This window comes from Pipra filicauda, unplaced genomic scaffold, assembly GCF_003945595.2.
Source record: "Pipra filicauda isolate LSUMZ 115617 unplaced genomic scaffold, ASM394559v2 scaffold35_size7292922_pilon, whole genome shotgun sequence".
Lineage (NCBI taxonomy): Eukaryota > Metazoa > Chordata > Aves > Passeriformes > Pipridae > Pipra > Pipra filicauda.
In genome coordinates, this window is record NW_024104487.1 from 5,991,590 (window position 1) to 6,019,064 (window position 27,475).

At 34.6% G+C, this 27,475-nt stretch overlaps 1 protein-coding gene across 1 annotated transcript in view; it reads right to left on the reverse strand.

Moving 5' to 3' along the window:
- Positions 1-331: 331 nt before the first annotated feature.
- AP3B1 (adaptor related protein complex 3 subunit beta 1) overlaps positions 332-27,475 on the reverse strand; it is a 120,198-nt gene continuing 93,054 nt past the window's right edge. Inside the window, exons 20-23 of the mRNA XM_039384526.1 lie at positions 19,143-19,240; positions 18,016-18,024; positions 13,900-14,038; positions 332-1,092 (exon numbers count right to left, since the gene is read on the reverse strand). Of these exons, the coding sequence (XP_039240460.1) occupies positions 939-1,092; positions 13,900-14,038; positions 18,016-18,024; positions 19,143-19,240 (400 nt within the window). The 3' untranslated portion in view covers positions 332-938. The remainder of the gene's footprint in view (positions 1,093-13,899; positions 14,039-18,015; positions 18,025-19,142; positions 19,241-27,475) is intronic.

Here is a 27,475-nt window from a genome sequence, read left to right on the forward strand (position 1 = left end):
TTGATAGGGCTATGAATTTCTCTTTGCCTCAAGTCCTGTAGGTGGGAGATGTTTTAATCTAGTTCAAAAAAGAAATGTGAAGCAAAGATCTGAGCTATTTATTAAACTAGATGACAGTATTTGCCACAATAGTCCAATAATCAGTATTTAGTTTAATACTATCTGCATGCAGAAAACTACCATAGGAGCACAAAACCTGGCTGCCTCCATAAGAGTTGTTTGCTGATGTGTATGTAGTGTCCACTCTTATTTGCATCCACTTTAGTTAACTGGTATACATAATACTGTCAATCTCTGTTATCAGTTCTCTACCAAAACAAGACAAGGGAGCCTCTGCACATAGCACTACTTTATTGGCATCTTAACAAAATATTTGAGAAACAGACAGTAAGCAGGAACAGTGTTCTTAACAGAGGAGTTCAGGTTCACAAGCATTTCTAGAAAGAAAACACCATTTTACTGTTCTTACTGAATTTTTACATTTATGTAACAAAACCTCTCTGAATCACAAACTTGTTGCGGGAACCTACCTGCCATTTGAACTCAGTTTTCAAGCCATGTGATTTCCCTTGAACTTTATTATCTAATATTTGTGCACTTTGGGGGGGGGTGGGGGGGGGAACTGATGGCGAAGAAAGGTAGTGGGGGAAGGGAACAGAGAGGGAAGAACTAGAGTAGAACAAATGGGAAATACCTTTAAAAGCACAGATAACGGACAGTAAAATACATGTTCTTTGGTTAGCAAGCAAAAAAAAAGGAAAGGACTTGCATACATGATAGATACACACTAGCATTCTAAAGCAGAAGACAAGAATGTCAAGAGTGTATTCTTCCCCCACTGCCAGATGGAAGGGCTATTATTATAAATGAAAGGCAGCAGTAGTGGATGCCAGGCACTTTTGTTCTGTGCCAGATTCTGAAGTCCAGATGTAAGCAGGTTACCCCTGGGACAGGACAGGCTTCAGCTCCCGCAGCAGAACAGAACCAATCACAGTTTTCTCGGTGTTTATGACGAGCTGTGCTGTAGAGCTCTCCTTCAGCTCCACTGTGACTAGCATCAGTGACCCACTGTGCACAGTCTTAGCTGCAAACCTGGAGGAGTAAGGAAAAATAAAAAGAAAAAAAAAATCATTAAGGATCTTAAGGTCAAAGATTGCTAATATTTATTTCTGCTAAAGTTAAATGAGCTCAAATATAATAATATACTCCCAAATTCATTGATGTATTTCAGGGGATAAACCACAAAAAAACCCATAAATTCTTCAGACATAACTTGTGCAGCATTGTGTAAATATTTTTGCATTGAAGAAGAAAAGTATCATACAATATTTTGTATTTAGCAGTACAAACTAAATTCTATTTAAATAATTTTCTTTTAATGTAAATTCTGATTCCACAGTTCACCTACAGTATTCATGCCCATTGGTAACCTCTATTCAGCTGTACAGTTTTCCATGCATTTCCATCATTTGGTGCCTCAAAGACAATACAACTCAATACAACTATGCTAAATATAGCAGAACTCTCAGAAAAAGCCAAACTGTTGCACTTTGTGAAAAGTGTCTCCTCCTGCAATCAGAAATTAATTCAAACTAAAACTGGTCAAAATTATAAACATCCAAACCAATAATTTTGAAATTATAGTAACAGCAAGACACTGAATCACTCCATCTGTGAATTTATCTCCAGAATATGTAATCATAAAAATGTGACCAATATTTCCAGATATTTTATAATTATTAAAAATTCTACAAAGGAAATAAATAAAAAAACACCAACCAATCACACAGACAAAAGTTAGGACTTATGCACCATTACTAAATTCCAAGACATGACGAACCCACTAATTACACGGAATTAAAAGCAAAACTAGCCTTTTAAGCACCACAATTGACTGAAAAGCCATTTTAGGCACAATGAACTTCTGTCAATCCTGTTAATTCATTCTGTGTGCACAGCCAGGCCCAAGAGACAGGAAGCAAGATGATGGCAACAGCTTCCATCTTTCCATCTTCCACCAGAAGCACACCATGCCTTTCCTACCCCCCCCCCTTCCCCCGGTTACTTCACAACAACAAAGTTGCTGCACATGGGCTTTTGAAAACACTAACAAGTGTAGAGCAGGTCTGTGACCCAGTCTGACCCCACTTTGCAGGGCCAATCTCCTCTTCTCTTTCTGAATGACACGTGTCTGAATCAGAGCCATCTGCCTCAATTTGCGCAACATCTTCAGCCACAATAGGACACAGTTAGCCTTGACAACAGCTCACAATACAGCAAAATCAAACTGCTGGGCTGACAGCATGCTGTGGGCTATTCAAGAGCAAACCAACTGGTCAGTGTCTCCTGTCTGACAATTAGCATGGGCCTTGCAAAGCGCCTACCCAAGCCCTTGGGGATCTGTTTAATTACCATCAACATAAAGAAGGGAGTTTATCAGGAGATACTCAAAAAACTTCACTCCAGACTTAATTAAAATATTAGCCACTTAAGCAGGAAGCAGGTTCTCTTTAAACGAGAAGTAATTTCTGTCTTTTTTTCTTTTTAAACTAAGCATATCAAAATCTCATAACACATTATACTAATTAAGGAAACATGGGGCACTTTTCTAATGTCACCCATCACAGGTCAATCTATTTCTTTTGTCTGGATTACAGATACATTCAAAGACTTCTCCCTTTAATAGGAGGTTATAAAACAACATTACTACTACAAAAATTACCTACTTAGCTAGTTGTATCAATGATTTCATCTATTTATGCTGCAATGTAGAAGATGACTATTTCTCTTGTTGACTTCGACAGGGGGATAATTATAGAAACAATAGTCTTATTAGTCACTTTATTTACTTAACAGTTGTGTCTTGGGACAACACAGAAGCAGATTATCTCTGAGTATGCACATAAATAGGTTGGTAGTTGGCACTCCTGCTGTGCTTCATAGCCCCGAGGCTTGATTTTACCCTCTTTTATCAAAAGCTGAAAGTGATACAAAGTCAGCATTCTGCGAAAGCCAAGGTGGTCCAAAGCATCAGAGATGAGTTTTGTGCTGATATTTTTACATGTGAATTTGTGAAATTGTATAGGGGATCAATAGCACTTTTCCATACCCCTGAGCAAAATATGTAAAATCAATAAAATATGAGTTTGTATGTGGTCTGCAAGACGCAAAGGGTTTGATACTCAGATGATTTTACACAAAGTATTAATACCCATAACTAGCAGTGGCTAATCAGTTTCTATCAATGGTCACCGATCTGGAATCACTTGGTGAAAAAAGAATTGGAACACAACAGGATGACTTATTTCACCATCAAAAAAGCATGTATAGAAGAAGAACCACACCGTGTGTTTACAGCTGCTTTTGAACACTGGAAACCAAAATCTGTTCCTTAAAATAGGGAACATAATCTAGTTTCTAAAGAGAATTATGTCTCTAAAGATCACTTATGTGATCTCCAAACTGAATACAGTTATAACAGGATGAAGCAGTTGGATTTTGATTACAAGCCACAAGCAGTAAAACTGATTTGTCAATTTTTTAAATACACTGTCATTGAAGGATTTGGTTAATAGCTGCTTTTTCAACAAAATACACGTTATTATATTTCCATGCTTATTCTTATCATAAACCCACGTGGATTTTCCAAAATGTGTGTTGTGCTCAACTAGATACTTAGACCAGAAAGCCATTAAAAAAATTTCTCAGGAGTAAAAATTAATCACTAATAATGTGTCTTTATTCTTTGTGAGAAACTTTTATTTTCCCCACAAGGTCAGTAATTATTTTCCACTTTTTCTGAAAGTTGATACTGCCTTAGAGGTTAGAATTTGAATTCAAAAACCCCCACAAAACCAAACAAAACTCCAAACAAAAAACCTCAAAGCAATCCCCCTCCCCCTAAAAAAACCCCATCCAAGAAAATAATAAACCAACCAGAAATCATAGACTGAAATAAGCCTTGGAAACTGCACTGTAGTACATTTAAATCTAGAATGCAAATTGATTGGTTGCAGGCCCAAAAGAAAGAATTTGTCTTATGGACAACTCTTAACATAAGACACTATTATGAGCATGGTTCTGTTGCAACGAAGGATGCATCAGTGAATATAAAAAAAAAAAAAGAAAGTAAACAGAATACCATGTAGAAAACAGAACTAAATATTTACTAATAGTTTCAAGATGGCTGTTTCTGCTAGCAGTTTTCTGCTGTTGCAGTTTTTCTTTCTCTGATAATATTAATTCTAAACCTGATTTTACATAATTTAAGGAAGATTTGCAGCTGTTAATATTTTTCCCATTTACAAAAATCAAGACGGATTAGAAACACAACAATGTGAGACATATTTGCATACTCTGAATGTTCATAGGTATTTTTTTCTTTAAAAAGAATGTTAAATATTCTGAGCATATGGGACATGCAAAAAAAGAGCAGTTCATATATCATTTTTACATAAACACCGTACCTGTCAGTAGCTAAGGAAATATGTATTATGAATCAAATTCTTAATCAACAACAATAAAGTACTGTATATTTTTAGAAAGTAATTTGGTCTTTCAAGAGTTAAAAATCAAGAACATACTTTTAGTCATTTTCCATGAAAACAAAATTCCTTCACGATAATCACACAGAAAAAAACTGATTTATAGTTGACATAAACGGCTAACACAGAGTATCAGATACTACAGTATGACAGAATTTGCCACTGACTTTGTAATGATGACTAGCCTAAATACAGACTAGCAGTTATTTTCTCTTTACTTGTAGACAGAAGATAGCTACACTATACAGGAGATACATTTTTATGGGGAAAGGTTATGAAAATTTCATGGCAGTGAATATACAGCAACAGAATAACTCACTTAAAATCTGCTCTTTAAAATTTAACATTTGAGAAAGTAAATTTACACCTGAACACTCACTATCAGGATATCTACAGCAGAGCAGGGTTTGTTACGCATAATTCAACAGCATTAAAACATACACTCTCTCCTGTCCAGTGCTTTTTTTCCTCTTTGACTTTCCTATTCAAGCTAAATTTTCTTCTTTTTCTGTTCTAGTGCTTACCAGAAACAGTGACAACGGCACATGGAGGCTAAAACTTTTTTTTTCCCTCCATCCTTTCTTTAAATCTTGTACATGAAGCCTTCAATTACTGCCTGCTGAAGCAGACAGAATCCTATTAGTAAGGAAGACAATCAGAAGATGCAATACCCTGCCCTAGCTGTAGAAAAATAATTAGTCCAAAGCTGACAAATGTGTAATCAAGTTATGCAATGAATATATTCAAAGGGGAAAAACATACTGCTGTGAATTAGTCTTCAATTTGTACATATAAAAATGAGTAACTATCAAGTACCTTCCAGTGTGTCAACTGGACAACAAAGATATTTACATTTATAGTAAATATCTGAATCTTTCTCTTGCTCGGCCATGTAAAGGTTTGACTTAATAACATTTATCTAAAAATTGGCTAGATTACTAATTACTTGTATTCATTCCCTGAGTAAGTCTTAAAACACGGAAAATAAGTATTTGGGTATTAGTTCTGACCTGGGGATAGAGTAAGCTTAATAGTAAAACTTAAAGAGAAATATATTCACCAAAAGAAGGATCCTTATCCTAATCTGGTGATTTTAACATTGGTTATTAATAATAAAATTTGATTAATATTTACCTTAAAAATCATATTATGATAATTTGATATTTTCTTTTTTCCACTACACTTCATGCTATTTTAACATTATCTATGAATAAATTGTTCAAAATACCTAATTCATTATCATAATGTTATTTCCAAAATTATCTATTTTTTGGGTATAATAAAATAATTAAATTGTAAAATAAATTGCAGTCAAATCCACACTGTATTTTTACCATGTTTATTTCTATTGCCAAAATAGATTTTGAGTCTGTTCTCAGTTGCCACTAAGCAGTTGCACTGTACCTCAACAAAAAGGCAGAAATAAAAGTGAGTCATCTGATCTTACTGTCCCATACAGAGCACTACTCCACATGTTCAAAAAGATGCTGCATGAACTTTTTATCATCCTCCAAATTTACCTTTAGTTAAAACATTTCAGCATTTTTTATATGCCACTATTTATATCTCCTCCACAAAATCTGTGAGATAAAAAGCTTCAATCAAAAGATTTGGTCCTCACACCTACAGTATTCTAATTGTAATACTCAATTTATTTTGTTTTCTCATATAGGTTATTCTTTTTTCTTATAGAATTGGGCATTTAATATGATAAGTGTTTGAGAATTACATACAGTCCATTTTGAAAATAGGCTATAAATTTTAATTTGCAGAAAAATTATTAAATTCCAAGAAAGTAGATTACCTTATAGAAATATATTAAAAGATTAAACATACTCAAAGATCTTTACAATCAAAGATATTCTTCTGCTCAGTTAGTTTTTTAAATGTTAAACGTTTTCTGTTTAAATAACTAGCTCAAAAGGTTCCTGTTTGTTTTTCAAAGAAAATGCTGCACATATTTATCACTTTACAACATTCAGATACAAAAGCAGTGCTGTCCTCTAGTGGACAGCAAATAAGCCCGGTTAGAACAACCTATTTTTATTAACCTCGTATCTGACATGACTCACTCATATACTTTTAATGTTAAGCCCAAATTTAATTTCTTCAAGTTATTCTTAAATTTTACAATTCTCATGCAAGCTCCTTAAACACAATAATAGAGCTACACTGTTAAAGGCATTAAAATGATTTTGTGTGAATGCATTCTCTTGATCAAGTATTTTGTACCAGTTAACCAAAATCTTCATATGATGATAATGCATAAAAACTGTATTAGTGTATATAGTAACTGTATTTTTTTAGCAGAGAGAAAATTTTAAGGTTCTGGAACATTAGGATTTGACTAAGAAATTAAGAAATAATTATAATAGGAATAGTTCCTACTATTAAGTAGGAACTACTGAATGAGTACTTTCATATTTATAAAATTTGGTTTTCACTTTCTCTAGGACTAAAAATATTAGCCTAAGAATAGTGACTAATTAGAAAGACTTAGTTTTGTGTTTCAAAAGAAATATAAATGGTTAGTCTAGCTGGTTTGTTTTTTTGTGTTTTGTTTTTTGTTTGTTTGGTTGTTTTTTTTTTTAAATTTTATTTTTTGTTTATTTGTCTGTTTTTGTGGTTTTTGGTGGTTGGTTGGTTTTTTGTTTGGTGGTTTTCTGTTTGGTTTTCTTTTTTTTTTTTTTTTAGCTAGAATGACTTCTTTCATAAATGAAGAAAACATTAAAAGTTTACAACTTTTGGCTAAAATGAAGGCTGAAATACTGTGGACATGAATATACTATTCCACGTAAAATTCTGTCTCCTACAGGTAAACACTACCAGAGAAACTGTTTTGCCTAGGGTATTTAGCTCTCTAATTAATTCCTACTTGAGAAATTAGAAAGCAAAATCAAGGCTGCATGTCTATTACAAGTTTATTTACTCAGCTACCCACTGCAGCTCTCTAGAAGAGCAGAAAAAGAAGACCTGAGCCCCACAGCTAAGGATCCACAGCAGAACAGTCCACGTAAATGTATCAAAGGAGCTACTGTCAGAGGTACACTTCACTTCATTTGAGCTCTCCAACAGGCTAACTGCTTAGTAAAAAACCTTTGAAAAGGTGTGTGTGCACACAGAGCAGAAAAGGCCTTTAAAAAAAGGCTTTGTGGATTACAGACCTGTTTGTCAGGTGCTGAGAACATATTTTTGGATTCAAGTGGAATAACTATAAACAATTTATATTTCTCAGAAACTTATACATGGTGTTTATCCTCAATAGATGAGTATTTTCCTTTCCAGCTGACATGCTGGAAGCAGATGCAATCGTTACTTATGTTAAGCTCACGGGGTCTGATCACAACTTTCTGTCTGTAATATAACACACACAGAGAAATTTTCCAGATGGACCCCTTTAAATGGGGTTTTGTTCAATACAAACGTACGTACATACATGCACACACATACACCTTTTCTCCCCACTTTAAATATGGCTGGATTAAAAAGATGTGGGGAGGATAACTGATTACTAAGCATGACATTCTCTCATAATCAAAATTGTCTGTAAACAAAACCTTCTTTCCTTTGAGAATCAGTCTGCCAATATACTATAAATGGGACATGACAGGTTGCAAAATGATAAAAAGGGGTGAATACAACCAGACTGTCAGGCTGATGCATGGGGCGGGAAATAAAGGCTAGTGAAACACAAGTATTGATCCTTGGATTTCTGCGTTTTCTGTATTTTAAGCATTTTATGCAAGTTTCTACATTTGGTCTAGTTGCTTTCATGTTCTTCAGAATTTCAATGCTCATCCATTGCAGTGTGTTTTCTGTCGTATTACATGATTTACACAGTGTATTTCTGATTTTGTTAAAGGATTGCAATACAAGCTTCCAGAAGGCAGGTGGAAGATATTTTACATCTTATTCAATAATTGCTTATTCATAAAATCAGATGGATCATGGGTACATTAAGCAATGGTATACTACATACGGCAAGCTCTGAACAAACTGGCATATCTTTGTGGTTCAGTCAAGTGGCCTTAAAAATGTAGGTCTCAGAAGCTGCACAGTCACTGCATGCAGTGTTGTACTTCAGCTAGTTAGACCTGCCCTAGACACAAGTAGAAGTGCTGTTTTGTGCTTCTTGTTTAAAACCTAGCTTGTTTGCCGCTAATTCAGGTGTCTACTATGACAACACACTAAGAGATGAGAATACCCACTCTGCAAGTTCTGGTGATGTCTAGAAATCACTACTATTATCACCACTTTTGTGACTGTAATGGAGAAGGGTATTAAAATCACTATTTTAAAGTGTGAAATGGCTGTCCTGAAGAAGCTTAAAACTTCAGTGTTGAAAGAGATTTGATTTTCTCCAAAATCTCAGATTGTCCCCTACTGGGTTGTTGAAATGAGAGACTTGACCATGTCAAACTAGAGGACTGAAATTAATGCTATTGTGTGTCTCAGAGTGCTGGTCAATGGTTACGGTCATCCTGTAGACGAACAGAGATGTATATGATTCCACGCTCACTTTGTAACCTAACTGCTTTCTATTTGCAATTGTGGATTACTTCCAAAATAGAACAGCAGCAACACACTAGTTCAATGGACTATTAAACGAGTTGAAGTTGACTGAAATCCATTCTTCATATCTACCCCTATGGCTTCAAACTTTTATCCCACTGACTGGTTAGGCAACGTACAAGCACTCTTCAAGGATGAAAAAAGCAGAAGAGGTGCTCTACCTTGCATCATTTTGTACAGCTACAGTTACTGAGGGAAATAATATTCTAGAGTACAATGCATACCACTTAAGGAATGCTTTGGAAAGTGGAGGGTAGAGAGGTAGACAGTTGAAGACGGCCTGATTCTCCAGCCCATTACACATTATATTCTGACATGAATGGAAGCACGAAAGTATAAAACAAAATGAAAGAGTGAAAAAGTAAATCCGGTTTGTGATCACAGCTCTGAACGGACTTTTCTGCCATATGCTACTGCCAACACATTAAAAAGCTTTGGCACCATATTTTGTAAATAGTGGAAAGAAATGCTTTCTATGCGTATTTCCACTAGTTTTTTTCCTTAAGCAAATTTAGCCTGAAACACTTCTCCTTCACACATAGAGCCTTATGTAACAGTAGGCAATATTTTGACACTTTCTAGAGGATCATAAGAGCATTCAAGTCATTCCAAGATCAAAGTTTTCAACTAGCCTTTTCATTCTATCACCACCTGTTGTCTTTTGCTATATTCAAAGTGAAGCAAATGAAGACTACGTATCCTTGTAGGAGGTTACGGAGCCGAAAATAAATATAGGAGGAAGAGACCTGAGGGACTTTAATACTATTCATCTAATAATAAGAAGAATAAGCAACACACCCTGAAAGTAACACTGGCATGAAGGGTAAATAAGGCTTCTGTTGGTTAAATAGAATATGACTGAAAATCTTGAGTTGAATAGCGTCTTCATCTCATCACATTTTGAAATAGAAGAGCCTAGAATATTTTTTTAATATATAAAGCAACCAATGTTATTGTCCAAGTAGAGACAGGGAGATCAAGTGATAATCTATAGAAGAATCAACTTGGAGGGAATAAATGTCTTCATGTATCCTCCTATCTTGAAGATGGAAAAACTCCTGGTGGACTTTCTCCACTGACAACAAATGGCAGACATACTTCAACTGAAAAGTACTTGGTCCCTAAACGCAGTTATTCAGAGCAATTTAATGCCCTGCAGGAACAAGTACTTTTCTTTCAGTGTCTTTATCTTCAGATATTCAAATGGTGCCCTCAAATGTGGCCTGAATCAAAAGACAAAAGCTTGGTGCTCCTTTTGAAATCACTTTATCAACATCAATGCTTCTCAGAACATTGAAAGAGCTATGTATATTCCAACAATTACCCTAATCACTCTTTTAAAAAACTATTTTAAGAAAAATCATACACTTTTTTTCTGAAGTTTTCATATTTAAGGGGAAATATTTCCTATTCAAGAAAATTTTTCTTCTGAAATGCATTTCACATGCTTGCTTTTCGTAGAAGCCTTTTAAAATCAAAATAATGTTATCACTTGACAACAAAAGCAAGAGAGATCAATACATAAAGTAGTAAAATTCTATTAACAACATGAGACCACACTGCATGTAGTCTTCCAAGGTCCAGTAATCTAATACCTTGTATAAACTCAATGGAAGAGCAGGTAGCTATATGTAAGGAATCAAACGGTACAGCAAAATTTATTTTGCAAATATATGAATATTAATCTGCCACTTTGTGCTCTGATATATATATTGGCTATTGTGTTCAAAACTTTTGCACATATCACTTCAACTAAAACAAGTCAAAAAAAAGACTTTAAAGTATTATCAACTGTATTACCTGGTATTTTGTTCTACACTCACTTGACAATTAAATTATTACATTGCAAGTAAGTATGAAACTTTAGTAGCCAAACAGTAAAGAGAGGAAAAAAAAATGCATGTAAGAAGGTATTACTATACTGTGATATGGTCTGATACACAGCTAATGTATATGACATGTTTACACTTATTTCATTTTTCTTTGGTGACTGCATGCTACTCTGTTGATGTTTGTTTCAAGTATTTACTTTCAAATCTTCATTATATTTAAGTGTTTTTACTTGGTGCAAAAATAAAACCCTAATAGGGCTATTAATTTAAGGAGCAGTAATTGGGTCCCACCAGCATGACAACATCTTCATCATGAATGTGAACATGTTTAGACTGAAAAAAACACCAAGAAACGCACACCTGTTCATATCCATTAGATACTCTGGCACTTGTATTAAATTGTACCATTTCATTTTGAATGAGTATATTGCATTACCAGGCAATAAAAATTTCTTGGCATTAGCCATCATTAAGTAGTAATACTCAAGTTGGGGATGATCAACTAAAAGGTTAATATAATTTATGCTGCACAGTGCAGAATGTCAGTTTAAAACCAGTACTTTTTCTGTGTAAAAGTATGTACTAAGCACTTCCAAGAAGCGAACTGAAGTAGTCCTCACAGAACAGCCCGATGAGCTAAAACAAGTTCTTGCATAGAATTTTTTTCTCCAAATATGACTTGCAATAAAACAAACAAGGCAAATGAAAATACTATAGAAAAATTAAAAAATCCACTTTCAACATAATTTTATTGAATCTCTAACTGTTTTGTCAAGATAAAAGGTGACTGTTTATTTTATTATCCTGAAATGGGGTATGTGTGACATAAATAAAACACGTCACAGTTCTTGCACTCATGAGACTTATGCCAGAAGTGACTCCATTTCTGTTTACTCTCATGGCATAGTTCATGTAATCCAAACATATGTATATTTTAGATACATAGAGGAAAAAACATTTCAGTCATTTGTTTCAGTGTTTTGAAAGGATTCATTATCTAATTTTATCTCAAATATTCATTCATCAGAATCTGGGATTTACTTTAATGATAAAGTATTACTATTTAAGAGATGAACAGGTTCATTACAGTATCAATTAGGTAATGTTCCTGTTTCTGTTCTCAGTAAAATCTAGGTGCAATTATGATTATAGTAGCTGTGAACTCCAGTTACTTACAGTGAAGCAAATGAAGGGCTATTTTCTAAATGCTTGTCATTGCTGGTCATTTCTTGTAGGTCATTTATATTGTAATAAACGAATTTTTTTGGTCTAATGGACATTATAGATGCAGAGTATTCTATAACCGCTGTGGCAGACTGAATACATTCTATTTTTAATATAAAAAAAAAACAAAGAAGATTTCAGGATGCTCCAAAGCACTCTGAGTACTTCATCTGGACCAGAATATGACTTTAACCACTATCTCTGAAGGAGTGTACCCGACAGAAATGTATCTTCAATTTATTTACTGTTGGTTATAGTCTCTATTGTAGAAAACCTCCTTTAAAAGAAACCAAAAGAGCAAAAGAAAACAAGATCAAATTAGAAACTTATCTACAATCGGGAAACCTGTGGCTGAGCTAGGGACTAAGCTATTATTTTAGGGAGTCTTTTTGAGACTCAGCCAACAAAACAATCCATCCCTATGTGATGTCTCATGTGACAGATCGGGTAAAGATGGAGAACACCTTTATACTGCAGACACTTCAGTCTCTCTTGATTGACACTCTCACCTAGTCTTTGAATTGATGTTGAGAACGCAGGCTATATAGACAGATCCCTCAGGGATGCAACAAATGAGGACTCCTTCATGGAGGAGCAGGTGTCAATAGTGACAATCATTTCAGTGCAATCGCACTAGCTGTACCATGTTTTTATGGTGAAACAGGATTTTATCATTGACCGTATCAAATACATAGGAAAATCCAGCTGGGTTAATGTTAACGCAATGCAATAAAAATGCCCAGCAATGCAAAAGAGACTAAATCCAACAAGGAGAAATATCAGGTTATTAGTCCTGTGTAGGCTACAGGATTCTCACCATTCCAAACATCCATCTCAGTCAACAAAATTTCAAAGAAAAACATTGTTCTTTGCTTTAAAAGAAGATACTTTGCTCTTATTGAAATAGCAAAATTCAGGGGCTACAGAGATAATTCACACTGTCGAACAGTTTTAGTAGATGCTAAGAGAGATATATTTGTTTTCTAAGACCAGGTTAACAGCTTCCAGTTAGATCTGGCTGTTGTAATTTGTGTCTACTCAGTTTTCCACACATGGCAATTTTCCTGTTTGTTCCTGTAAGAAGCCATACCAATTCACAGGACTAAATATTTTGAGTCAATCACATTAAAAGCTGTCATTAACCAACAATCGTATCAATTCCACTGACATTCTGTATCACAGCTCTTGGATGAAACGGATTCATCTACAAGTAACAACACGAATTTTGACAGGGCCAATGGCTTTCTTGGCTGGTAACTCGCTTTGCCTGCATATATATAGGAAGGTCAAAAAATAATGTAGGAAAAACAAGCTGTTTCTCACAGATGATATACCTGGAGCAGGCTCATCTCACAGATGATATACCTGTTTACTATCAGAAACAAAAATAAAAATTACAATATAAAAAAAAAAGCTCTTGAAAGTACTGTGCTTTAAAAGCCTACCTTTTCCCTTTGAAACAAAACCAGGAAAGAACAATTTCCCCTAAGTGTGTATATTAAAGTCTAGACGTTTGATTGTTCTATATCCACTCAAATTAAAGAGCTGCAGAGTACTTGGGCTCAAGTTAATATCTGCTTAGGATTATATATTACAGTATAATTGGGTACCTTCTCTGTTAAAGGTGCAGATAATAAAATTTTCCCTAATATAATCAAATATTGATTAATTTGGAACTAACATTCATATTAAAAGATGTTGCTACTTTGAATAACATGTAATCTTACCTGTGTATGTTATCTTGACCAGAAGAGACTACACCCAGATTTGCTGCTTTCATTACCCTCTCAATTATTACAAGTCTAGTAGAGTTCTGTGGAGCAACAGCTATTGTAGCAGATGTCTCATTCATTCCTGTCAGCATTCCTGAAACATTAAGTATTTAATTACAGATAGTTTAAGATTTACTTGCTTATTAAGCATAAAACCAAAATAAGAGACATCTAAACAAAAACCATATTTGCATTAAAAGTTAAATCATTTACTGAGAAAACAATTTAACAATTTTATAACAACTTTAATGTATTACTTGCAATAGCCCATTATTAGAAACAAACCACTAATAACTGGCAATCATATATGTGATGCTACTGCAACTGTGAAACCAAGGTAGTTCCTCTTCTTGAAAAGCTTAACTTAAAAGAACAGTGTAAGCATAGAGATTAAATATTGCGTAAGGCTGATTTGGAAAAGTTCAGCTTAAGTAAGACCATACACAAAGACACTTTCTGATCTTTCAATCATAAAACCATTGCATTTAATTTATCCAGTTGCTAAAAATGATATTGAAATTCAGATAGTAGTAACTGGTTCAATTTAGTTCTTTAAGGTTAAGTCATCACATTAGAAACTGGGAAATTCAGTTAGTATCCAGCTCTCAAAAATGTCATGAGTTAAATAATTTGAATATCATTACAAAATGCAATAGAAATGTTAAGATTATATCCAAACTTATGACAAAGAAAAAGTAAAGAAAAATATGTAATTCAAGGACATTTTAACAAAACCCCCTCTTTTCTGTTCTATCAATATCCATTGTTCAGAAGAACGATTTGCTGGATGCTCACGTTGATTAAAACACAACAGTAAGTACAATTTAACACTATGTGTGCCTTTTTACAGTATGTTCAGAAGCTGAAAATGCAGACAAAGGAGTACAGTACTTCAGGCAGAAACATGAAGCATCTGAAATCCACAACATTAACAATGAAAACAATGGGAAAGTCTCAAAAGGCCATAATGTTTTAGGGCTGCACACACAGTTCTAACCCAGAGCAAATAGTACCAAGATGTTTAATAGAGCAATTAAAACAATAAATTCTACATTTTAATGCCCCTCAATGTGAGGCTGTCACAAAATAAGAAATACCGAAGTAAAAATGGAATAGCTCAAAAGTAAATAACAGGATATTTCTGAAGAGAACAAAAATAAGCATGCAACTTCCGTAATGATCAGATTTATCAAGGGAACAGAACATTCTGTTTTGAATTGTTTAACTATTAGGCAAAAGCTTTAAAAACTACATATGCAGACTAAAGCTGCTTTTAAACAGAGCACAGGGACTGACATAACACTGCTGAGAGATGTGTGTACTTATTTAGGATTTAAACCTTCTCCATTAAGCTCTATTGAAGAGCAAATGCTGAATAAATGAATGCAACTATGTTTATGTTAAAAGCCTGTTTCCCGCAGCATGTAATTAAAGGAAATGTTGTACAAAGCCAGTACTTTTGTCAAGCTCCTGTAAATGGAAAGATGGATAGCACTCAGAGAAGTGAATGCATTGCTTCATATTTAACCTTAACACTCTTGTCATTAATGGTTTGTCTAACTTGTTCTATAAAAGACAAGGTACTGCTCCATTGAAGTAAAATTAAAAAAATCAACTAAACCATGCTTTTCAGAACAGAAGATTCATTATCGTTGACTAATGTATTGGCATAAAGCAAAGTAACATCCTATCAAGTAAGGCACACATTCAATCTGCTTTTTCACCCCCCTTTATTTTTAACTCATGCTGTTTTATTGTTATAGGCAATTTGTACCACTCAGCATGACAGTGTAAACTGAATCAAGATTAATTTACATGCAAAAGAACACTTAGGAGAGCAGCGTGGTAAGCAAATGTATTGTCTCGATTGCTGAGGTGGAAAAGAACCTGGAAAAAAAAAGGGTGCTCTAATTAAGGAGCATCAAATATGATTGCTTGGGGTACTCAATGGCCAGAAAATAGTAAATGTCCAGCCATTTAAAGAATTAGCATCTTGCTTACTAAGAAAACAAATTGTATATATCTAATTTTAATAAAATTACGTAAACTATCTGTTTACATAACCAAAATTGGGGGTTGTTGGGTTTTTGTTTGTTTGGTTTTTTAATGTGATTCAGGTATACACTTCTAAAAAAAAGTTGACAAAATTATTTCAAACCATGTCTCTTGGTAAAAAAAATCTTAATACTTAAATCAGTTTTAACTGCCTATTTAAAAAGCACCTTCATAAAAATTCTGATTAATACCCAGCTAAAACAATCACAGGACACCTTTAATATTGTTTTAATATTGCTTGAAACAAGAGGATCTAAGAAAATTCTAGTCAGAGCACAAAGCACACTTAGTCTGGTGTACTACCTGGTACAATGAAATAACTGTACATATTTTAAATAATAAACGGAAATTAAATTGGAAAAATTGGAAAAATTGGAAAAATTACAGTGATAGGTAACAAGGAATATTAGCTACCAGACCAGTCCTACTCTGAACTGAGAGTTCCCAACGGTACATGTTTCACTCATGCAGAATTTTTTCTATAGAAACTTGGCTTTTCATGGGGATGTGATATAAAAGAAGTATAAAATCCTGAGGCCTGAAGGATCAGTAAAAATATTTAAGCAGGAAGGCAAAGAGTGTTTGGCAATACCATTTTTACCCACTCATTCCAAATTGTCAGTCACAACGACAACCACCAACTAAGCCGCTGCTCAGGGGAATTACCTCACCAGAGGATTCCCCAGCTCCGGAGGAAAGGAAAGGGAAGGCAGTGTAGCAAGGCTAAGCATATCCTGCACAGCATGTGGATAAAAATGGCTTTTGAGGTTCTGCTGCTATCACTAGATAACCTTCACAGCAATGAATATTCAATAACCTGTCTGTTCCCCTCTCCTTATGCCATTGGGAAGAAAATGGACATATACAAATGTAACAGACAATGCAAAACAGCAGAGTGTAATTGAGTAAAGATGTGTAGCAATGAATTGTCTTCTACACAGTAGTATAATACCAGCTATTTCTGCTTTAGCATTCTTATTAGGTTACACATGCAATTTAGATGTAAAAATCCTTAAAACCCATACGTATTCTCATTCTTCCCAATGTTATCTTACATTTCTAATATTCTCCTCACTCATTCACTATTTTTTACCTATTTGTTTTGGTTGCAAATAAAATAACCTCCAGGTACAGGACTTGAAACATCTTATGTCCAAAACCAAACAAAAAAAAAAAAAAAAAAAAAAAAAGGGAAAAGAAAAAGCATGAAAAGTGAAAAACAAGTTCTATAAATCAGATTCATTAGGAGAATACAGACAAATTGAAATTATACACAAAATAGAATAACATATACGAACTTCTAAATTGCCCTGCATTTATTACTGTAATTTGGATTTTTCATTTACAAGAACACAAAGTAATTCTTCCCAAATGCTAGAAGTTCTTAGATCCTTGTAATACATACTTATGCAAAATGTAGAATTGAGACCTCTATTACCAAGAATATTCTGATACAGATGATATCTATAAGAAAAAAGATGCAACAGAAAAGGTTTTTAAACCTGTGCTAAACTTGCCAGCCTGCAAAGTCCTGCATCAAAGAATGAATTCAGGAAGACAGGGCGAGCAATATAGAAATGCCAAGAGACCTTCATGGATTTACAAATACTTCATATAAACAAATTTTCAAATAGCTTTATTCAGAGTAGCCTTTCTGCTCTATTAAACATAGCAAACAGCTGCCAGATTTATTCAGACAAATAATCAACAACCATAGAAGTAAAATGGCAGAAGAAAAAGGAATTTTGGCAACAACTCCACAGAGGACCACAGCTATTCTCCAAGTACACTTCTTCTATGTGCTCATGGTTCTGTATGGCTAGTCAGGAGGAAAAAAAGCCCTCAGTCACAGTAAAGCATACAAAAACTCTATCAAAATATCACAAAGCAAGCAAATATAAAAAAAGAGGGGGAAGAAGCACAGTAACCTGCCTTCTTTTCACTACAACTTCAGCTGCAATTTTTAGAAGGGAACAGTTAAAAATAAATGTGCCACAGCCTCGTTCAATCACTCACCTTCATTTGCTGAGCAGGTATAAAGCAGAGAGGCAGGCTTTAGCCAGCAAAGGGTAAGAACAGCAAATAAGCATCAATTGGTTATGAAAACAAAGCACAATCCTAACTTTTCGCTGCAGCCATAAGCTTAACTGTAAATCATCCAGGCAATATTTAAACTACTTTCTTAATAACTCAAAAATACAAAAGCAAGAATGCTCAACAGCAATAACTAATAATTCATAACATTACTCATAGGTGTTCTTGACTGCTTGATGGATATACTGAGTTTCTGAGCCTTACACAGCAATGAGATAGGATCCCATGGGTATATTCTCATCTCAGTGTGAAGAGATTTACACATGTAAATCCCCATACATTGAGACAGATGAGTAAACACTACTACATTTAAATGCATCCAAAATGTAACCATTTATACTTTAAAATATCCAAGAATCATATACAAATTAAGGGTAGCAGTATTGACTATTCCACATGGTCAAACCTAAGCACAATTTTCTCTAATTATTTTGCATAAAATAGTCAAGTCACTAAAAGCTGTTAAGGAGGTTTTTGTTTGGACTAGCATCAGAAACTTACATTCTTTAAAGACACAATATCAGAAGAATGTAGAAGTATAAAAACCATGTCACCTTTCCAAAACAGTAGTCCAATAAGAATATTTTTTTTAATATGAAGCGTTTGAAAGTGAATATATTAAAATAATCTTCAAAGTACCTGAGGAACAGGTACGCTAGTAGTATTTAAAATCAACCTTGGAATAAAGACTAGTAAAAATGGACACAATATCAACATATATTTGGGTTATTTCCTTGAGCTGGCGTTCCAATTTTCTGCTTTACTGTTGGTAGGAAAGACATTCACATTCCATGATAGGAAGCCAAAACATTTTCAGTCAGAAGACTGTTTCAGGGTAAAGGGTGGGCTTTGTGTTTTTTAAAGGCCCACTGAAAAGTTGTCAAATTTCACTGCACATTCTTTTTAAGATATTTTTAAACTGCTTATTAGTATCAGAGTGACTAATATGACCACCTACAACTGGAAGCACTTGCTGTACGCTTGGAAACTGAAAGGCATACAGCCCTCTTCCCAAACATATTTAGTGACGCCGCTGAAATATTGCTCACCTTGCTCCTTCTTAAAGTCTTTCTCTGACATAGTGACAGGCAAGAGTAGTTCTCCAACAGGGGGTTGAATGCTAACATTGAAATGATCATCCTTTGTGCTAGGAAAAGAGAAATTACACAGAATCAACCAAGTGCTACAACATAGATTGATATGTACATATCAGCTCCAAATTTTCTATGGAATCTTTAAAAAGTGTAAGAACTACCTGAATGATTCCTACTTCATTAATCTGAAAGCCTTCTATCTTCTTACATTAGTAAAGGTGATCCATTTTCTCCAGTACAAATGTAGTATTAATACAGTATGCATGGCCTTGCATTTCTGAAAGTATTTCTTACTCATAAAATAATATTTCTTACTCATATCAATGTTTAGGTGTAATCTACAAGGCATCCCACTCAAACCGAATGCTTGCAAAGGACAAATTATTGTGCATTTTTACAAATTGTAGAAGAACTGTTATTCACACATCCTGTCATCAGTAACAGCTGTCCCAGAAATAGGCCGGAACATAGGAAAGGTATTTCAGACCAAAGAGTGATTATTGTCTGAAAAAAAACCAAGCATGACAAACAATAAATATGGTAGTAAAAAAGAAATATCTTTGATAACTTCAATATTGCAACATTTTGTATATTTAAACAAAACCACACAGCATAGTGGTTGATACAAATGCACACCGGAAAATTGCAGAACTTGTGGCTGCTTTCTTAATGGCAGAGTTAAAAAGTAGCATCACTAGAAGCATACTACTATCAAATGCTATAGATTCCTCCTTAAGAAATAAATATCATACCGTGAACTTGCTCTCCCTATCCGTTCACTTCTCTAAGCTTCCTACTATTTTGTCGTAGATTTCCTCAAGGCTACAGAAACTCAAGACACATTCACTCTGCTATGTTTCTTTGCCTACCTATTACTGTAAGAGATTTGCCCAGCAATTCAGGTCAGTACATGCAGTCAGATTCTTTTTTAATGCTTTGAGGCCTGAGAAATTTTTAGAAAAGAACACTTTTTTTTAACTGATGTACCAAATAGTCAATACATATTGATTGCTGATATGGCTCAGATATCTTATTTAAATATAGCAATACAATTGTTAGAATGAAAAATATGTTTCATCAGTTAAGATCCATGGTATTTAAACTACCTAAAACCCGTGTTACTCATTTTTTATAACTCTGCAACTTCAAAATTCTGAAACAAGACAGACTGATGAAAAAAGATTAATAACATAGAAAACATGTGTCTCCCTCCTAGAGATGTAAGATAAGCCACCTGAAAACAGAAAAGCATTTTACAGCCCTATTACTCAAAATTCTAATACTTACCATAATTACCCATTTTCAAAAGCAAATGCTTAGGACCTAGTACAACCTTACTTTCTAGCTTCTGATGTGTTATAATCATGCTTATGGATGCAATCTCAAGTATGGGCTATTCAAAAAAACCCCAGCATTGATGCTAACTTTTTTCACAACTGCTATTTAGTAAACATACAGGGAAACAATCCCTTCAAACCTGGCTAGTATTTCCCTTACAAAGAATCATTTATGAAATGCTGCTTTTAAAAGCAAAAAAATTCTCTTTTTTTCCCCCCTATATTACTTTAAATACCATCCATCTCTAAAGTAATTTTTATAATGAAACACCAGGAATTGTTTGATTGGCTGGCCTGGTTAAGTGCACTGTAAAATAAGAAAGAAGCATTTTTTTTTTTAATTTTTCCTTTGAAAAGTGATTAAGAACTCAATCAGCTTAAGAGCTGATAGAAGGGTCTTTAATCAGCTGCCTCATTAATGTTTTGCTGTTTATATCTACTACTTGGACTACAAACCTAACACTTCTGGTAATACTTTCATTGGCACTGTTCAACTGATCATTCAGCCAATGTTATGTTTCATATTCCAGCAAGATGTGCACTACATAATTCAGCAGGAAACAGCTGAGTACAGCTGAGTACACTGTCTTGTGTACAATGATTCATATCTTTCATTGACTGGACATGCCACTTGTACATAAACTTGACTTATCAATTATTAGATTGCTTTAAAATGCTTATAATATTTTCACAATAAGAAGGAATAAAAGCAGGAGCATAGCTTGGGTTTTATAGGGCTGTAACTGCTCAAGAGGACCACTTGACACCTCTGCTGTTAACAAACATTCCACTTGCCTTTTCTCTAGTGAATAAATAGCTAGTATATATTTTTTGATAAACCATGAACTCTTCATAGCCTACAAACAGAAATTCTGATTGCTTAGTGTTCTTCAAACCACTTTGTTCTTAATTTCACTTTAGTCAGCATGTGGGTTACTTTGTATTACTTTAATTCTAATGTACTTTGTAAATTTCTTCTTCAGCTAGAGAAAATCATTTTTCCTTACAGATTCTCTTTATCAGACATTTCACAGGCTAAATATACAGCTTTTGTTTATTGATCTACATCTCTTTCATTACATCTTTATATATTAGAGAGCTCATAATATCTAATTTAACAAAAGTAATTCATAATTCTATAGAACCACAGATAATTCAGAAAGGCCATTAAGAAATGACCTGGTCCTATCTCCTGCTCAAGCCAGAGCCACCTTAGTTCACATTGCTCAGGGCCTTGTCTATTTGAACTCTGAGTATCTCCAAAGATGGAGATTTCATCGGACATCTAATGGACGAGTTTAATAATAATACTGAGTTTTGCAGTACAATTACTTAATTTCCTGCAATACCAAGTAAACTAAATTCCAGTGTATTTAACGCATTTATTTGTAATTTTAATAATATTATTAGTATAACTGATGCTTAAACAAAAAACTGCAGAGGTGATTTGAAGCTTGAACATTAACATTTAAGAATCTGCTGAACAACTCGTTCAAGCTGCACTGAAACACCTCTCAGGTGGTGTTGCTCTAACTATCCTGGAAGATCAAGCAGAAGAAGCTTACTGGAAAAAAAAACAAACCAAAGTTTTTCAGGCCAATGAAATGTAACTGTTTTCAGATTTCAAAAATTAAAGAGTGATTTTTCTGACATTATCAAGTGCAACTGGTAAGTTACAGCCTTAGCAGAACAAGAATGCTTAATGAGAAGTCCTCAGAAGGAAGTTCTAAAAGAATCAAACAACTGGGGATGTCCAAGAATAGTACCTTGCCACTAGTTTGCAAAATCTGTTTCGTATTTAATTGTGAACTTAGGGGCAAATAATGTTAGACATCATTACTCCTACTTATGCCTTAAAAACTGTTAAACCGTACATATTGTATTTTTAAAAGGCTTACATCACTTTCCTGATTCAATTTCAAGGATCATATGAATTTATCTTCTGATGCACCCAATTAAGATGAACAGATGAGAGACAATAATGCTTCCACAGGATCATAGGGAGGAGACTTACTAGCTCCATGATAAATGACACTGCAGGTCTAACATTCAACCCTTAAGAAGATGTGCAGTTTTAAGTTTTCTTTAGATGGCTGCAGTTGGACCAGCTAGCACCTGCCATTTGAAACCAGAGGCTATTCCCTCTCTCGTCTCTCTTTTTTTTTTTTTTAAATAATTGGCTTCAAAGGGTTCCTGGGAAAGAAGTTCTCTGCCACAATGTAAGACTTCAGGACAATGATGGCAAAATCTTCTTTAAAACTAATGCAAATAATATTAACACTTTTGAATGAGGTTTTTTAAGATTCCACAATAGCAGTGTTTAAAGTCTTAATTTCTAAGGCCTCTAATAAATTATTACTCTAACAGGAGACTGGGGAAGATTCTTCTTGCTCTTTATATTATCCTTTTTTCTTTCACTCCCAGCGGCTGCTTGTCCCAGAATACACTTATCCCAAACCAGCTTAATATTTTTGTCTTATATTCAAAAGACCTCCAAAAATAATCAAAAAAGAATGGAAAAGGAAGAACAACACAAAGTTGCTAAGTTACCGCAAAACAAAACATGGAATGGAGAAGTCTAAGAGACTTTGCTCATAGTCTTGCTGAGGAAAGTACAGTATCTGGCTTTTATGAGAAAAAAGGCCAAAGCAATAGAACAAATGAGAGCAGTTGTCCATGTCCAGCCTTGTTTTTTCCAGGTCAGTTATCTATCTCAGTATAACTGTTTTCTGGAATAGGGCCAACTGACTACTTTGGAGTAATGAAATAAAGAGAAAAGTACCAGATTTCTTGTCCTACATCTATAAACAACTTGGTGATCTGCTGACAAAGCACTAGGAAAGGAAACAGCAAGAAGCATGTGAAAATGCAAGTGACAGTGTTGTGAAGACAGTCCTGCATCTCTAATGTTAGCTTTTAATATATTCCATAACATATTCCACTACATAATTTTAATCAGATGCTTTTGTGCAAGCATCTACACCTGAATGCATGCTTGCACTCAACAGAAATACTGACTGCTAAGCAGCTGATCCTCTTCATTTACTCCACTTTGCAGGTAGGAGTTCTGCTTGACAAGATTCTACAGCAACACAGACTGAAGTAAGTGAATTTCATGTTGCAAAAAATCTCTTCCTTGGAAAAAAAAATTTAGAGCAAAATCTTTTACAATAAGATAGAACCTGTAGAGAGCAGACTGAACAAGGTTTTCAAATTTCATTCATGGGATTTAGTTCATTTAAGAAAATGCTATATTCTTCTTGCTACACCAACCTCTTCTGGAGTAATCAGCAAAATATTTTCTCTATATAGTCCAACGCAGACAAAGTAACGGACAGCTTCCTTTTCTATCAGGATAACAACAGTAGAAAAGTATGTACATGGTCCTAGCCCTTCTGATGAACTGGAACATATGAAATGCCAATATAAGGTAGCCAGCTTGTGTTTGTAAAAACCTCTGCCACATATCACATTTTATTTCCATGACCTAATTATTCTGAAAAAGAATGGAAGGCATAGAAATTGCTGCTTTCATTCCATTTCCCTTTCTTCTTGGGAGCTCCGATTGTACTCTTTGCACTTAAACCCTGAGAAAACTAGCAAAAGAGATGCATGGCATGGACCCTTCCCCTACGCCAAGTGGTTTCAAAAAAAGCTAAACAACACCCTACATATCATTCAAAAGAACAGGGAAAAAAAGAGAACAGGTTCTCCAGAAACTGTTCTTTCATGGTTTTGGGAACAGCCAAGAGAGTCTGTAAAGAGGGGATGAAAAGGGAAGAAGAGGTAAAGACAAACTTTCTTCTTCAGCTTTCAATGTTGTAAAAAGGAGATCTCCCCTTCACCTTTCCTTATTCATCAGATACCTACAAGAAATTGGAGATTTGCCAACTGGGTTTTATAAATGCAGATGGGAATTCATAACGCTAAATATACGTACACAAAATAGGATAAGGGCATGTATATGCTGTAACCTTCTTTGTCTCTATAACCTTCCTTGTCTTTTTTCTCAACCAAATTCTGACATGGCAAAGCTCCCAAATCTTTGTTCAGCTATCTCAGAAAACTGGTAAGCTGTGAGAAAGACCTGAGAATATCTGAAAAGTAGAAACAAGCAAGACAATAAAGATAGCATATGAGGTAGTGCTAAGGTAGCGATCACTACGATCTCAAGGTTTCAAGAGAAGACACAATGATGTGGAAATCTTGAAAATCTGACAAGGGAAAAAAAAGTAATTGCACAGTCAGTGGAGTACTGCAGTTAGTCTGTTGCATCAAGGATACAGTCCAACCTTTGCTCAACTGCTCAACTTGCTCAGCTTTGCTCAACTGCTCACCCTTTGCCTACCTGCCTACCTAAGGCTGAAGTCTGTTTCTCGGATGATGAATATACTAAAATTTAACTAGGATTCAACAAGCTAGCAACCTACACTGCAGGTGAGTTAGCTAATAATACATTGCTTTAAGCTTCTAAGCTGTGTATATCCTCCTTGCAGAATGATAACAAAGTAACCCAAAAAGACAGAGCATCACTCAAAAAAATCTTTTAAAAGACCAAGTTCCTCCATTTATTCCTCTTTAACATTCTGCTTGAGAGGCATTATCATGCAGAACACCAGTGTGGCTGAAACAGTCACACACCTCCTTGCCTCTGCAAGGAGGTGGCACAAGAAAAATAGCAATGAAGAGATATTCTCCTTACAAGTACATAGTGTGAACATTCTAATACACATTCTAAATAAATGCATTAGGCACAGTTTTCAAGTTAAGGGGTTTCACTTCTTTTTAATTAGATATGTGATCTTGGTAAGCTTTGCTTAACAGAAACAGTATTTGTGAGGGAGGTCTTTCAAAGCTCAGCCCTTCAAACCTCTCTTTAATGCAGTTTCTCCTTCATTGTCCTTGAATCCGTACAACAAATTGAGAAAAAGATCTAAATATTTTATGGCTCTTGTTAGGTTTTTTTCTTTATACAGTTTGTATTTATCGAACCAATAGTACCACAGCACATCCCCTAGCAGAAAGGTAGTGTTTGCTATGCAAAACACACAGTCCATGATTGGCATCTAAGACCAATTGATCTACCCATTACCACTACGTCCCTACCCCCACAAGCTTTACTACAAAGCTATTGATTTAAACACTGCCGATCGGTTTCCATTTTCTGATTTTGGGCAGGCCAATTAAGAAAGTGAGTAATTGTGATTACACCACTTCAGGATCAATTACATTTGATGCAAGATAAAGTGCTCCTCTTAGAACAACATAAAGAAAATTGTTATGATCAGGAACACTTTACTGCTGAACATGCTTCTAACTAAAATGCAAAATAACTGACAATGTCTTTCATAAGGGTATGTTAGTAGGAAATATAGGAATATCAACATATTTCGCACAGTATTTCAACTATATTTTGACTAACTTCTAGAAGTCATTCCTTCTTTTGGATAAAAGCTTTTTAAGAAATACGACAAGTTAAAAAGGCTGCATCTGAGTTGTCTAAGACATTGCTCCCAAAACATCACACTGCACAATTTCTTCAATGATATTGCAGATGAGTACCATTTTGAACAGCATATGTTTTCAAATAGTAAATTTAACGCAAAGAACATTTTACCTATTATTATACTATTTTCTAAGAACTAGTGACAAAGAAACAAGGCCCTATCAATTAGCAAAGGAACAAAGTAAGCAATTCCTATTCTTAATTTAATTTTAAACTTAGCTTGAGCACTTTGTCATTGGACTCACATTGTCTAAATCATTAAAATGAATACACCACTGAGGTCTGAGGCAAATCTATTTACAGTGATGTTACTCATAGTCTGGTTGGTGTTCAGGAATATTGATCTGTCTTGTTTGTCTAATAGGAAAATAATAAACAATTACTAGGCAATGTTGGAGAAAGTAATCAGTTTTTATATATCACTAATACAGCAGACCTCCCAAAACATAAAGGTGATGATCTGCATAAAATCAATGTGTTATGCTACATTGCTTATCCTCATCACTGCTAAGATTCTTAAATAAACGGTGTAAGTTTGAAATCAAACCATTGGTATACTGAAAATATGCACTTGAAAGAAAAATATCTGCTCTATTTAAAAAAGAATGTTTCTGCTTGATAAACTGAGAATATTCTATTTTAAAAAACTCAAATATATTTAGGAAAAGAGAGCCTATCATTTTGAAGCAATTTTGAAATTGCACTCTGTAGAAGGGAACTTCCTTCCCAAACAAACCTAGCATCAGGCAACAGTTCAAAGCTGTTTCCAAATTCCAGCAAATAGTATACAGACTAGCTATGACAACATGATGCACATAAACTACATGCTGCAGACATCTTGCTGGAGGTACAAATAGGTGTAGAATGACTATGTAGGAATATCCGTTGTACTGGGAAAGGTTTGACAAATGGAAAGAAAAAATTCAACAGTTAAACTTTCTTGCCCCTAGAACAAGCAATCTTATTTTAGCAGTACTTTTGGAGCCACTAGGGTACATCTCTATGATTAATATTTTCACGCTGTCTTTAATAACCTGTAAATTGCACAGGCTGTCCTTAGTAGTAGTCCACTAAAACTGCTACAGTACTTAAGACAGGGGTAGAGAACTTTCTCAAAGGGTTTCCCTTAAACTGGATTGCAGAAATGTGAATGTCTCTTCAATATATTTTTTTTTGTACAGAACATTGAAAACAGTGATTCTTGCAACAAAACATGTAAAAACCCCATTACTTCAGAATGTATAAAAAAAAAAAAAAAGACGTGCAGATCTACATACTGCTGTTGCACAGTTTCAAAAACTACATAAAAGTGAACAGCTCTAAAAGAAGGTTTCCCCCTTTCATTCTTTCCCGTGTTTGGACATCGCTACTATAAATTTACCCTGCTTTCAAATGCTAGTTTGTAACAGAATTCTCACTGGGTGAACAGGTTCCCTGTTATCCTA